The sequence below is a fragment of the Haliotis asinina genome, chromosome 8, assembly GCF_037392515.1.
Source record: "Haliotis asinina isolate JCU_RB_2024 chromosome 8, JCU_Hal_asi_v2, whole genome shotgun sequence".
Taxonomy (NCBI): Eukaryota; Metazoa; Mollusca; class Gastropoda; order Lepetellida; family Haliotidae; genus Haliotis; species Haliotis asinina.
Window position 1 is genome coordinate 21,314,923 of NC_090287.1, and position 13,374 is coordinate 21,328,296.

The following is a 13,374-nucleotide window of genomic DNA, read 5'->3' on the forward strand; positions in this document are numbered from 1 at the left end:
TCCCTCCTTTGTAGACCCTAGACGAGATTAGGACCCCACCTCGCATGGTTGAATTCTGGAGAAGAGTAGGTTCCTATACTTCATGATTCTCTTCCCATGGGAGTTCCTTGGGAATTCTGTTCGTGGAATTCTGGCACGGTGAAGCTCTCCAGCATCTCCAGGTTGTCCACTTCTTAAGGGATTAAGGTGCTCAATGTATCTCCAGCACTCACTCTTGCAATGACATGTGTAGGGCTCTCCTATCCTTGTCCGTGCACCCATTATGTATCTATTAATATTTATTCAGAGAAATTAAGTATTAGTTGCGGTGGGGTGAAGGTGTAAATTTACATTTTGTATGATTCTGACTTTCTGCACAATGTCCATTTATTGAGCATCTATTCTGGGATTACGATTGCAATTCTTGGACGTGGATCCTACACACTGGTTCCAAGCCTTTCATTTTTCATTTTGTTCTGTTTGGGAGCAAATTCAGTGATTGAGCAAACAGTTACTCGTGTGTCCGATAACTTATGGGAATGAACATCTACAACGAGCCCCCTTTTTTCAGGTATGTACCTTTGCCAGAGAAGCACCAGGCTAACAACAGACGACACTCAGTAATGGACAACAGATTGGAATGTGAGGTTTTCCGATGAACAGAGTTTCACTGTTATTGTTTCCTTCACATACACGGGTGCTCGCACTAACACACAGACACACAGACACACACACACACACACACACACACACACACACACACACACACACACACTGCTTTTTGACAGAGACAAAAGACAAAGATGCTTATTAAATTTTAAAAAGTGAGTTTTATTCTCAATACATTGTATTCATATCTTTTTGGTGGCTCTCCGTCACATACGTATCATACACTCCTACCAAACAGCTGACTACGATCCACCGTTCCTCATTGGTAGAGGAAACATAACCATATCTAACAACGTCCACTGATTGGTCAAACTGAACGTCAATCAAATACCATGACAGAAATATTGCACAACAAATGTTCCTTTGGCAACACTGTATAAATACAGAGACGTCTAGTAGTGTTCTATGTCCTAGGTGTCTCCATCGGCGATTCTTGCCGACGGTTGCCGATAATTATCAACAACCGCCGACTGCTATGATGTTGCCAATCTTGTTAAGGAATGATACATACTTGGTAGTACAAAATAAATTATAAATAAATACTGAAATAATTTAGTGGATTTATATACAACACAGTTTCAACGACATTGTGACATGTTCTTTCTGCATAGGTACGATCGAGTACTTATGAAATGTACAATATTTTTGATGACTACATGCATGTGAGTCAGGTATTCTAAGGCATTGGTGGTGAAATGAACATGAGTGATAGATGATATCAGTCAAACTGTCACCCTGACATCCCCTGACGCAGCTCGACCTACCCACGTGGTAACAATGATAAGATCCAGGGGTTGGAGAGCAGCGCTAGGGGTGGGGCGTTGTAACCGTTTCAGAAAACATCAAAACCAACGGATTACGAACAGCACCATTGAAATGGAACAAAATACACATCTAACACATAAAAAAGATTCTTTCTCTCAGTTCTGTTTTTGTCGAGGTAGTAGATTTAAGAGTTCGATACGGCTAAAGACTCACAAGACATTCTCACTGTACTACTGGAATGACGGTACGCACGCAACACGGAACAGGTGTTAACGAATAGTGGTGGATGACGATATGACACTGACGCTATGGATGACAACCGCGATTATTCCTACAAGAACTGTTTGCTACAATGTGGATCTCAAAGGCTACTGCCATCTTCCACGGCAGAACCCGGAACCGGAAGTTCGTGACTAGTTACAAAATGGCCGGCGTGATACATCCGGTCAAAATTTCATGCCCGTGGAAGAGTTCAAATGCCCTGTGGGCACAAAGACACAAGTTTCAATGCTATCATGCGTTGCACTCTTTCAACTTTGGTCCATTTTATCGTTCCGAGCATGTGAAGATGAGATTCGGCCTCGGATCATTTGGCAGGCTTTATTTTGATGGATAAAGTTGCATTGATGACTTTATATGAACGGTCGTCCGTCCGTCCCTCGTATTTGGGGGAGCGAGGCTTGAGGGGAGAAAGGCACGGTTCGACCTCAGATCAGACACTGTCACCATGGTAAACGATGAGGCGCTGTCACTATGACACCCGTCACCATGACAACCGGAATGTTAGCACAAGGTGTCTCTGATAGAAAACCATTCACAACGTCAATGAATGAAGAAGTCAGTTGTTATCACACAGTGCTTTCTACGCCTTGAAGTTTGGGTTGTAGGACCCTCGGCGTTTCCCCAAGGTTCAAGTCTCTTTCAAATTCCATCAACTGTCCCATAAAGTTGAAATTTGGCGATATGATGCCGCGCTTTCCTTTCACGTATTTGTAAGCGTCTGTCATAGTCATCTTCGTATGCTTGAGAATGTAAGCTATGGTGATGGTGGCTGATCGCGACACGCCTGCGTGACAGTGGATGAGAACGTGACCGCCAGTCTGCCGACAATCATCTGCAAAGAAAATGTGGAACAATTATTAATTTGTTTCATGCATTGACATTTAGTCCCAGGTATAAAGTTTTCTTTATTTACGAATATTTATCTTTGAAAATAGAAGTGAGTGAGTGAGTGAGTGAGTTGGGTTTTACGTCGCTTGTAGGAATACACGTATTCAGCAATATCAAGGCAGGGGGCACAAGATTATTGAAAATAGAAATAATATCTAATTCCAAATAGGCGATAGACTTTCCAAATCAATCGACACCTGACATAGAAATTCTGAATGAAAGTGCTAAAAACCCGTAGAACAACAATGTTGTAAATATATTTGACGGTGAATCACCAACATAGCTATTCGTTTCTGTGGTAACACCAACTATTCCCATGTTAAGTGCAATGATAAGGAAGGACTTGAACATTTAATGAAACTGTTTGAAGTGGATGCGGGCTACACGTTAGAGGTACGAAAGTAGCTAAGTTGGAGCTCTCTAATGTCAAGCGGTGTAAGGAGCTTAGGTTGGATGCGCACAACTGGACTGCTCTCTGTCAAAACCAATTAGTAATGACACATGACTCACTACATGCTGCAGCGGATTTCACGAGGACAGCTGATTTTGATCGATAGCCATAACGATATGAAGACAGGTCAAAATATTGACATATGTACCGACATATATACCGATAGCATTTGACTGCAAGTAATAATCTATTTTCCCCAAGAAATTAAAAAATACAGCGTACTGTTATAACACTGGACAGAGAAAGTAAAAATTCGAACATTTTCCTGGAAACTCTGAAATGGCGTGTGCAAATATCCTCATCTAGACAAGTAAATTCGCGTTAAAAGCTTAATTAGATCGATCAAAGAAATGTTTATTAAATCTCACACGCAATATGACCGAACGACAATGGGTTGCTCGCGGATGCATCAATAAACACGAATAAAATGAATTTCAGAATGCAATAGCTATTGTTAGTCGTCACATACATTCTACGTGCCATGGGACATATTTTACCAGTTTGGACCGTGTTGCAATGTGCTCTAAGCACAGGCCTGACTCATATCACTTTTATGGGCAGCACTGCTATAGCCTTCTCAACAACAAATGCTAAACAGCCAGATCTGTTTGCTCAAATGTTTCCTGTTAATATTTATTTCCGTGTTACTCGCATAGAAATCAGCTAACTTCACCAAACATGTTTAAAACTTAAATCTTGCATCAAACACGTGTACGAATGCGGAAACGAAAAATCAATAATCTTTTTTCAAAGTCCGGTTTCAAACAATTTAGTTATGATCTAAAACATAAGTCGCGTTTCTTGGCTACTCCCTTTGACAAAGCTTGATGGAAAACTTTTTTTATATTTCTGCTAGTGTTTGTTCTCAACGCGGCACATCCTTTACGGGGGATTTTTATTAAAGCATTTGCTATTTTAGACATGTTCCCATGTTGGTATTGGGAACATGGAGCGTTGGTGCCGGTGCCCTCCTTCGGTAAACTTCTTTAATTCGGCTAGGTGCTGTTGTTTAATCGATAACACACCTGAACCGAACAAAGACTCTCGTACTGCCGCTGAGAAGGAAACCTTCAGCCCTGCTCTGACTCACGGTGCAGTCCGTTGTCACCTCTCCCCTCCCAACAAAACGCCGAGCGACCATCTGTCTCAAACTGAAGCCCGATAATTAGACAACATCCCTTCTCTACCCCTCGCACGTGGTCTCCATAGCAACATATCCATAACGATGAGTCATACTACCTGAGAACTAAAGCGATAATGCAAATCTATAACGCGCGCGTGCACCCCCAGCACAGGTAACAGAGGCTTTTGTTGGTGGCTGGAGCCGGTAGGCCGTCTCCGCTGTAAATACCGTTTAGACAGTGTGTTCAATATTAGCCTCTTCCCTACACGACAAGGTGATGAAAACTAATAGCTAACCCGCGTGAAATGTACACGTATCTTTGTGTTTACAACATCGTTTCGTGACAACCCTTTGATGTTTCCGATAAAGTATCCCCGAACGATCTTTTAATTCGAGTTAGAATTCCCCTGTGCAATTCAACGAAGACGCTCATGATTTAGCTTCACTGCTCTTTTGCTCTTTGCAAAACGAAATGATTGCATTATGTAATTGTTTTCACGGCTACGATCTAATACGTGGGAGGTTTTTTTTGACGATACAACTCATAAAATCAATCAGGCCAATCTGCAATAGACCTTACACGCGGGTCTTTGAGTCAGATGACAACGATGTGGCTTTGAGGATGTCTAAAATCTGGTAATTGGTTGAGGATACGGATGAGGTGTTTTGACAGGTGCCGCAGCACCAGCATCAACTGATGTTTACGCTCGAGTAAACTTCAAGTAAGGGTGGGGTTCGAGGTGAATGAGTCGATGATGGGCGTTAATGTCACGTCAGTACGCTTGGAAACATATTCACTGATCTCAATCCCCTAAAATAAACACGTTCAACTTAACAGTCAAATTTGGTACTACTCCTATTTTAATTATTTGCGATCATTTTTTAAAAAGATCTACAAAGCTCATTAAAAACCACAACGATCTATCATTTCAACTGGCATAAACACTTGAAAAGCCATTGAGAGAACGCCGAGGTATTATCTCGTGCATTTAACATAACCATATTCCTACTTGTCAAACTCGCCACCTATTACAATGCCCCTGGGACCCGCGTGTCACGGTGATGAAGAAATATCTCCATTTCCCATTCAGATCCCATTCTTTATCGTTCAACGCAACTTCACGTTTTCACACAAAAAGCACGAAATAGCAGGGGTTTTCCGTGTAATCCGTTTGTTTCCGTTGTCCAATTTGCTGCCAGAATCGATCTGATTTGACAGCCCGGAAATCCCCGAGAGTCCCCGAGGATTACCGATGACTTCGCGCTCATCCACTGCCTAACTAGCACACAATAATATTGAATCACCCCTAAGAACATGGTCAAACAATCCGCTCCTTCATACACTAGCTCCATCTCTGATTACAACCAAGAGCCTGTTTGATCAAAGCACGCCAAATTCCTCAATTATGCAGATAGTGCAGTTGATCTCATTTCCTTTCCCAGAATTGTTAGCTTAAGTCCGTTAAATCTATCATTCGTGTTAACATCCAACATGATTTTTGTAATACATGTAAACTGTTTGTTTGGTACATAATTTGTTCCGCCATTATCATTAATAAAACCAACAGGTGCTCGCTTGAATTATCGGATTTCTAAACAAATCAAAACACTTACCTATAAATTCTAATGCTTCTTCAAAATACTGTTTGAGGTTCTGTTGGCCACTATCGGAGGCCGGAATTCGCTTGTATTTAATTCCCTGTTTTTCATAATAGAGAGGCACATGTGACGTCACGTTGAGAACATGGGTAATACGATGGGTACGTAACCTGTCCAAGCTGGCTGCATCTCGTTCATTTCCTGAAACGAAATACAAATTCACATTTAACACTGCTTACATTCATACTAAATAAATTGGACAGTTTTAAAACAACTATTTCCTAATATAGTGAAACAAACGTATAACTATCTGGCGATAGCGCCCCAGTTATATATTTCCGTTTCAGTAGATATGACTTTCTTGATTTTCCTTTGCAAGAGTAACAATTTCCAGAAAGTTTTTTTTTTAATGTTGACAACTGTTTTATGGTGATGTCTTGCCAAACTGAGTTAAACAAAAGCCATCAGCCATTTATCTACCTTTCTCTCGAACAGACAAAACTATGGTAAGATGACCCTTATTATACAACACCCAAAATGGGCGATGACTGATGGCGGAAATGGGGCTTATCTCGATGACTAAGCACACAGATGTGTCCGGTACAAAGAGGTGACCAGGCGATGACCACGGGCCGGCCGAGTTAGAAGAATGGGGGTCGGAATGTTAATAACATCCAAGAAAACACCAGTCAAGAGGGGGGTGAATCACCAGATTGATATGTTAGTAATTATCCAAGCGTAATTAAAGGACAAGGGAGCTGCCCGAATATCTGCCATATGTAATTCAGACCGGATGTGGGAAAATATTTTAATTTGAAATAATAGCGGGCAGTATTTGGTGATCACCACCTTCTGTGCTGTGAGTTATGGAACTTTTCACCAACCGACAGTTCACACAAGTAGCATGCTCAAGATGCATCCTGTTTGTATACAAAGGAATGTTGATATTTTACACGATTTCGGAGAATTTATTGAGAATATACGACGGATCCTGTTCATTTAGATAGACATCAGTCGTACAACAGCGAATGGCGTAGTTTCCGTCATCATACTAAGCAATCTTCTTGTTACGGAAGTTTAAGAAGAGGATGTTACACATCTGCATTTTGACAAACTGAATCACTAAATTAATCAAAACTAAAAGTCAAACTCATGTTACAAATATTTCGTCTGAACCTTCCTCTCTAGTGTCAAGAAAACAAAAGACAATGGGGCTACACTTCATTAAGTCACCGAAGGGGTGAATCATCTGCCTTCTCAAAGCCTTCTTTGTTTAGGAGGGGAGAGAATCCCGAGCCCCTGAGATGAGGCTTCAGCCATCCCAGTACCCAGGAGGGTATGACTCCGTTAAAGTTTAAAACAAAAAAAGTTATTTTGAAACTCCATAAAGGAGAACTTACTTTGTCCACGATTCTCAAACACAAGAGACTAAAACAAATATTTTCTAAAAAGAATCAAGGTCTTGTTCACAGTTACCCTTGTAACACAGGACCACTAACTCCAACAAAGGGATCGGTTGCTGTTTCCTAGTTTCATACTCATTTGACGTGTATTACAGATACCTTATGACTCTACGCTATACAAAACTAATTACTTTTTTGTATATCTAAGAGAATGATCTAGCCTGTCTGTCACGAGTTGAGCAGCCGGGTGTAACCTCAGATTAAGCAAACAGTTAGATTTGCTTACCTAGATAGAGAAATGGCAGAACTTGTGATGCTATTGCAGCTTCGATCTCTGCTGCTGATTCAGTGAGGTGGTTGGTGGGGCTGTAGAGTGGACGGTGGTAGTCACACTGGACCACGCTGTCACACAGGTCCCCATGCTTTGTGCTGAAATCTTTCAACCCCCCTGAAACAAAAAAAAAAAAATAACAATAGTTACACGTCATAAATATGTTTAAAAATTAAATTAGTGAAAAACGTGTCTTTGAGAAAATATGCTTTGATAAATGTAACTGTTCAGCCAGGAATAAAACATTAACAGAAACACGCCTGTTTGTATCCTCTCTGTTCGTCATGCACACCTAATTCATTATGGCAGTTTGATCGTATGCCAGACACTTTTAGTGATATCATTAAGACAAATTTACTCGACACGATCAGGCCCTGTGGATGATAGTTAAGCAGTACCCAACATCCCTGTGTAAAATTCGCCACATGCAAAATGAGCCTTGGATTCTTGTGGTTTGGCTCTGAAAACTGACACCAATTCGAGTCGGTGCTATGATAAGAAGGACACTTATCCGAGAGAAAAAAGAGGAACGCGACTTGAGGCAACGTACACCGACTGTATACTCGGCAATGTGTTATATACACATGGTGGGTGACTCACGACCACCGTACGTGGAGTTCGTGAACTCTCCAGGAAACACTGCCCCTACCACATGGGCTTAACTGCAGCTCCAGTCTCAGACACTCAAGAACAGAAAATTATATCCGTGGAATTTAGAAAGTACATCATGTGGGGTGCAAGCGGAAAAGATCTTGGTGCAAGTTTATGTTTCTCACATGTGGCAATGCCACAAACCATTGTGTAGGCTGCCACAACATTGTGTTGCAGATTGTTACAGTTTTTTCATCCCTGATGCACTTCCCAAATGCATACGTTTGGAAACAAAGACCTCTTAAAAGTTAGAAAATAACGTGGAAATGTGTCAGAGTTATGCAACAATTGAAATAAAAGTGCTTGCAGAAGTAAATAGGATAATAAAGACACTTGGAATTCATACTAATGTAAACTGAGATAAATTTAAGAGGTAATTCTATTCTGAATTCAAATGTATTCTTAAATGCATTAACGACAAGCTCGCTTCCTGCCTGAGCTAATGTATTCTATACACATAATGTTCGGATAACATTCTTATTGTTCACCTTAACCTTTTATAAACTGACCAAATGCTGCATGTCCTTTGAAATTAACCACACTCAACCGAACGTTATCAAGCTCAAACAAGCTATTATGCAACAGCTGGCTTTGAGGTAGGTAGGCATTGATCGGTGTTCTCACCGCCCGTCAGTAATGTATCACAGCCCTGAGCAATATAATCAACATAAACACCGATATTCTCAAGGTCCATCCCAGCCAAATATTCTGGACATTCGGTGATTAATCAGATATTTTATTTGAGGACGTCTCGGAAGGAAACCCTCATTGTTTGGCTTTGCCAACGGAAAACAACATTGGTAAACAAACAAGGCGCTCTCGCTGTTCTCGCTGTACACAGGCAGGATGAGTCATCGCGAAATTAGGTCAGCGCTCTAGATTGGACTGGTGTCGGCGCTGACTAAGATCCGAGATACGTGGGCTATTTCAACTCGGTGTGGTGATTAGGAGTGAAATTGACATGAAATATAGATATGTGTGAGTTGTAACTTATGAAATTGACATGAAATGAAAAAGTTGAGTGACATGTGTTGCCCCTGTAAAGGTGTCTCGCGAAACAGGAAGCACAGGTGTGTTTAGGGCGTCCGAAGACAGGCGACACATGGTCCATTGTCGTGGACGGAAACTTTTAAGAGTTGAATAGGAAAATTAATTTATCGCTTACCTTTCAGCACAAATGTTTCCCTCCCTTCTCGATGAAGCGATGAAAGTACGTAATGTAGAGCATTGTCAGTCGTGATATCACGTAAGTCGTTAGTTTGTTCATCATACAAAACAACCTCCTTGGGGAGTTTTTTATTGATGATATCTTTTCCTTCTTTCGTCGTCACTAAATCCGACACAGAAATCTTTCCTTGTTGAAGTCTCTTTTTACTGAATCTATCCGAACAGCTGATGTTGACCGCTCCGTGAATATGACTCAGGTTGAAAGCTAAGAATGGTCGACAGTCAAGTACTAAAACTGGCTTGGATTTGGTGAGTTTGGTGGCGAGTTCGTGGGGCAGTATTGTCCGTGCAGGAATACTGGTCTTGTTCAAAGACAACGCACTGGTCAGAGAACATGTAGCAAACGACATGGATTCGAACTTGCACTTTTTTGGCATGTGGTATTCGTCACGATCCCCCGCCGAGCCCCCAAGTCGTGAAAAGTCCAGTTTCAAACCAATTCTCCTCCTGTCTGGAAGATTGTGATCTGGAAATGTGATGCTGCTTGGTGCTAGCACTTCTACATCCCCTGATTCAGGCATCGGTGAGTCTGTGAGACTATACACAAATAATCCTTCTTTAATCCAACGGAGCCAAGACCATAACATGGGCTTCACGATCAGCTGACGCGGCTACTCACAAACACTCTTTCACACAAGCGCTCGGTACCTAATACAACAAGCAAATGCGAGAGTTTCTACCCTCGATCGCTATATAACCATTCCGTGAAAAGTCACTGTTAAATCATCACTCTCAATAAAACAGCTGGTCTGAGTCACACACGCACAGTGACTGTTTCTCCGCGTATGAGCGAGTGTGCTTCGTTTACATGAATGAGCGATATATAAGCGACGGCCTGACTCCTAGCGGCGAAACATCTGAGCCGGGCTCCGTCTCGACATGTGGTAAATATGCGCATGCTGACCATGCGCAGAGAGAGCCGGGAACCAGCTCACGAATCAGAGGGATGATGTCATGTTCGGTTATAAATAGAACTGAGGGGAATTATGAATTTGTGCGTATCGGTCGTTTCCGCGATGACTCGGTTATCTCCGTCTTGACTGTCACTGTCATATCAACTCGTTGCCAGGCGTGTTTGCAATGGGACATAGGAGTGAGTGTCGCAGTTTTCATTGCTTGATGAATCAAGGTTTGTTTGGTGGAATATAGACTTCCGTCGCCGTTGACTACTCTTAGGAACCGTATGCAATTGTGTCTCAGATAAAAACAACAAACACAATAATAATATTATTCGTTTTAAATTGTAAAATAATAGGGTAACATTAGGTAAGTTTATAATATCAGTCCTACTCAGATATTTCCAAGACAGTAAGGTAGACTAACAAAAGGTCTCTGAAATGAAGATATTTTACAGAAAAGTTCATAGTAAAAATATAATGAAAAAAAGTCTTGAGATTTTCTTAAATTTCTTTGGATATCTAGACTTGCCCAAGTTTTAGACCTGCTAGGATTTTCTTGGATATGTTTGCTTCAGAGTTTGTACTACAGACTAACAATGGGGAGGTTGTGCAACTTAGAGGTTAAGGTGTCATTTTGTCACACCTAACACCCAATATACCCTAATACCTTGGATCCGTTACTGCATTGGTAATCGACGTGATTTTCAATATTTCCTCTTTACAATTACCGGAATAACGCTAAAACGTTAGAAATCAAAATCACCTATCCTTACACAATGCACTGCATTAACCAACGTTTACAATCAAACGAACACCTATCACACAAAAATACACCTTAACATATTTATAACAATAGCAAGTACTTTGGGAGTTTCAAACATAATTCATTTTGAAAACCAACTGAACATGATATAACAAAAGTTACGCAATAATTTGTGTTAAACACAAGGCTAACATGTAATGTACCCGGAGGCATGTCATGGGAGGCAGCTGAAAATCTTGGTGTTGTGTCATATAATTACAGTAAGTGAACTGAAGGGTAAATTAACCAAATACGGGACTCTTAGGCAAGTGAAATACACATTTATATCAACACGGAATGAGCAGACTTGCAGCCATTTAAGTCACGATTTGTCTACATTATGACCCTTGCTTTGTTAGCCACACCCCTTTGTTCGTGGATTTTACTACGCGGTAAAGGTGTGTCACGTGTTGTTCACCCTCCAACTTGCGATATGACTGACTAATCACTTCATAGAACTGAAATATTGTTGAACACATTTCGCACAGTCAAATTAGCAGAAATAATGTTTAGTAACATTCGCTTGATATAGCGAAACTACTGCTACATAATACCCAAATCGGTGCACTTATATATAATACTCTAACATCGAATCACAACAATGAATCACTTGAAATATGTGAAATTACTAGTATTTGGTATGCAGCCTAAGGATATGAAATTGTTAATTTTTTTCATATCGTTAGAAAGCTGGCTATGAATATTTAATATGCAAACTGTTTAAGAATAACCTCTTGATTAATTATTATTCTCTAGATATGTTTCCTTGTACATTATATGCTGACTGACCACCTGTACATGGACATGGTCGTACTGGCCTGTGTCCTTCGATCCGTGAAGATGTGGGTAAGAATTTGTATTCATTAACCCATGCTCGTCATATGAACTAACAGGATCCGGTGTCAGACTCACTGACTTGGCTGACACATGCCATCGTAATCCACTTGATGCTCATGATGTTAATCACAGGATTGTCTGGTCCAAACACGATTATTTACAGTCCAACGCCCCTGAAATAATGCTGAGTGCGGCAATATGGAAGACAAAGTAGTATTAGTATTAGTATTAGTATTAGTATTAGTATTAGTATTAGTATTAGTAGTATGAATAGTGTCAGTGGTACGGGTGGTAGTAGTAGTAGTACATGATGCACCAGCAGCAGTAGCTGTAGTAATGGTAGTTCCTGTCGTTACAGTAGCAGGAAGACAATGTAAGAAGAACACCGTCATACTATAAGCAACATTCGCAACGAAATTAACACATGCAATATGACAAAAAACATACATAGCACAAAGCGCATTAAGCTTTAGTTTTAATACACCCAAGCTCGCGTGTGCAGGAGCTGCCAGTATCGATGCCCTTCTGTGATAACAGACGCCACCACACCTCCCCATACACAAGACGGAACACCGTCGCACACCTGGTGAGGGGCGATGTGTTGCGACAAATGACATGACCCCCCGCTTACCTGCTCCACTGCGCCCGATCCCCTTTGATCCAACAATGCAAATCTTGTTGGCTTAGATCCCTCGATTCATGCACATATATATTCGGAACAATACCCCGACTAACGCACCCGGATTAATTACACGAAATATTAAGCACAGGTTTCCGTAACTGTTGCTACACTACGGGTGGAGGGTACTCGGCTTGAACGGGATACATTGTTGTTGATATACGACACTAGAGCTGACACCTTAGGTGGGACATTGGAAGCATTGCATTGTCAGCCTGCCACTAGCATTGTCTATATAGAACAGATACACTAGAGGAATGTGAGTATACACTTTAATATGTACAGAACGACGAAACTTGCTGATGAAACATAAGTTAGTGTTGTATCGTATACTATGTAGCATCAATAATTATATTGTCTATATTTATATGTTATTCGACATATAAGTGTTCGGTAGATGTCAACAATCTATCGATATCCCTACCCGTCTCCAACGTCAACCTGTCAGTTCAGTTTGACATGCACATAAGTTTATTGGAGGAACTCCATTCAATACATTCTTGTCTCACATTATGGCGTTTATGCACTGAATATATAAGACATATATTTATTATGTATATGGCACACATATTGTTTCTGACAATTACCCATAACATTTATATGGGTCTGATGTTTTGGATTGCTGAAATGTCCTGTTTACCTCATTACAGTTTACTCCAGTCATCCTCTATGGGGTCAGTTCATTCTGGACCCGTGAAGGTCCCAGGGTAGAATAGGCCTTCAGCAACCCATGCTTGCCATAAAAGGCGACTACGCTTGTCGTGAGAGGCGACTAACGGGATCGGGTGG

The 13,374-nt window shown here is 41.0% G+C and overlaps 2 protein-coding genes across 2 annotated transcripts in view; one reads left to right on the forward strand and one right to left on the reverse strand.

Annotated features, from left to right (window-relative positions):
* Window positions 1-786: 786 nt before the first annotated feature.
* On the reverse strand, window positions 787-10,254 carry LOC137293460 (dual specificity protein phosphatase 10-like). The gene is made up of 4 exons (XM_067824015.1): window positions 9,307-10,254; window positions 7,446-7,607; window positions 5,772-5,957; window positions 787-2,527 (listed from the first exon to the last, which is right to left on the reverse strand). The coding sequence occupies exons 1-4, from the start codon at window positions 9,953-9,955 to the stop codon at window positions 2,262-2,264; spliced, it is 1,263 nt and encodes a 420-aa protein (XP_067680116.1). The 5' UTR covers window positions 9,956-10,254; the 3' UTR covers window positions 787-2,261.
* A 2,485-nt stretch (window positions 10,255-12,739) lies between these two features.
* LOC137293560 (kelch-like protein 14) overlaps window positions 12,740-13,374 on the forward strand; it is a 70,523-nt gene continuing 69,888 nt past the window's right edge. The window contains exon 1 of the mRNA XM_067824186.1: window positions 12,740-12,844. The gene's annotated coding sequence lies outside the window, so the exon portion shown is untranslated. The remainder of the gene's footprint in view (window positions 12,845-13,374) is intronic.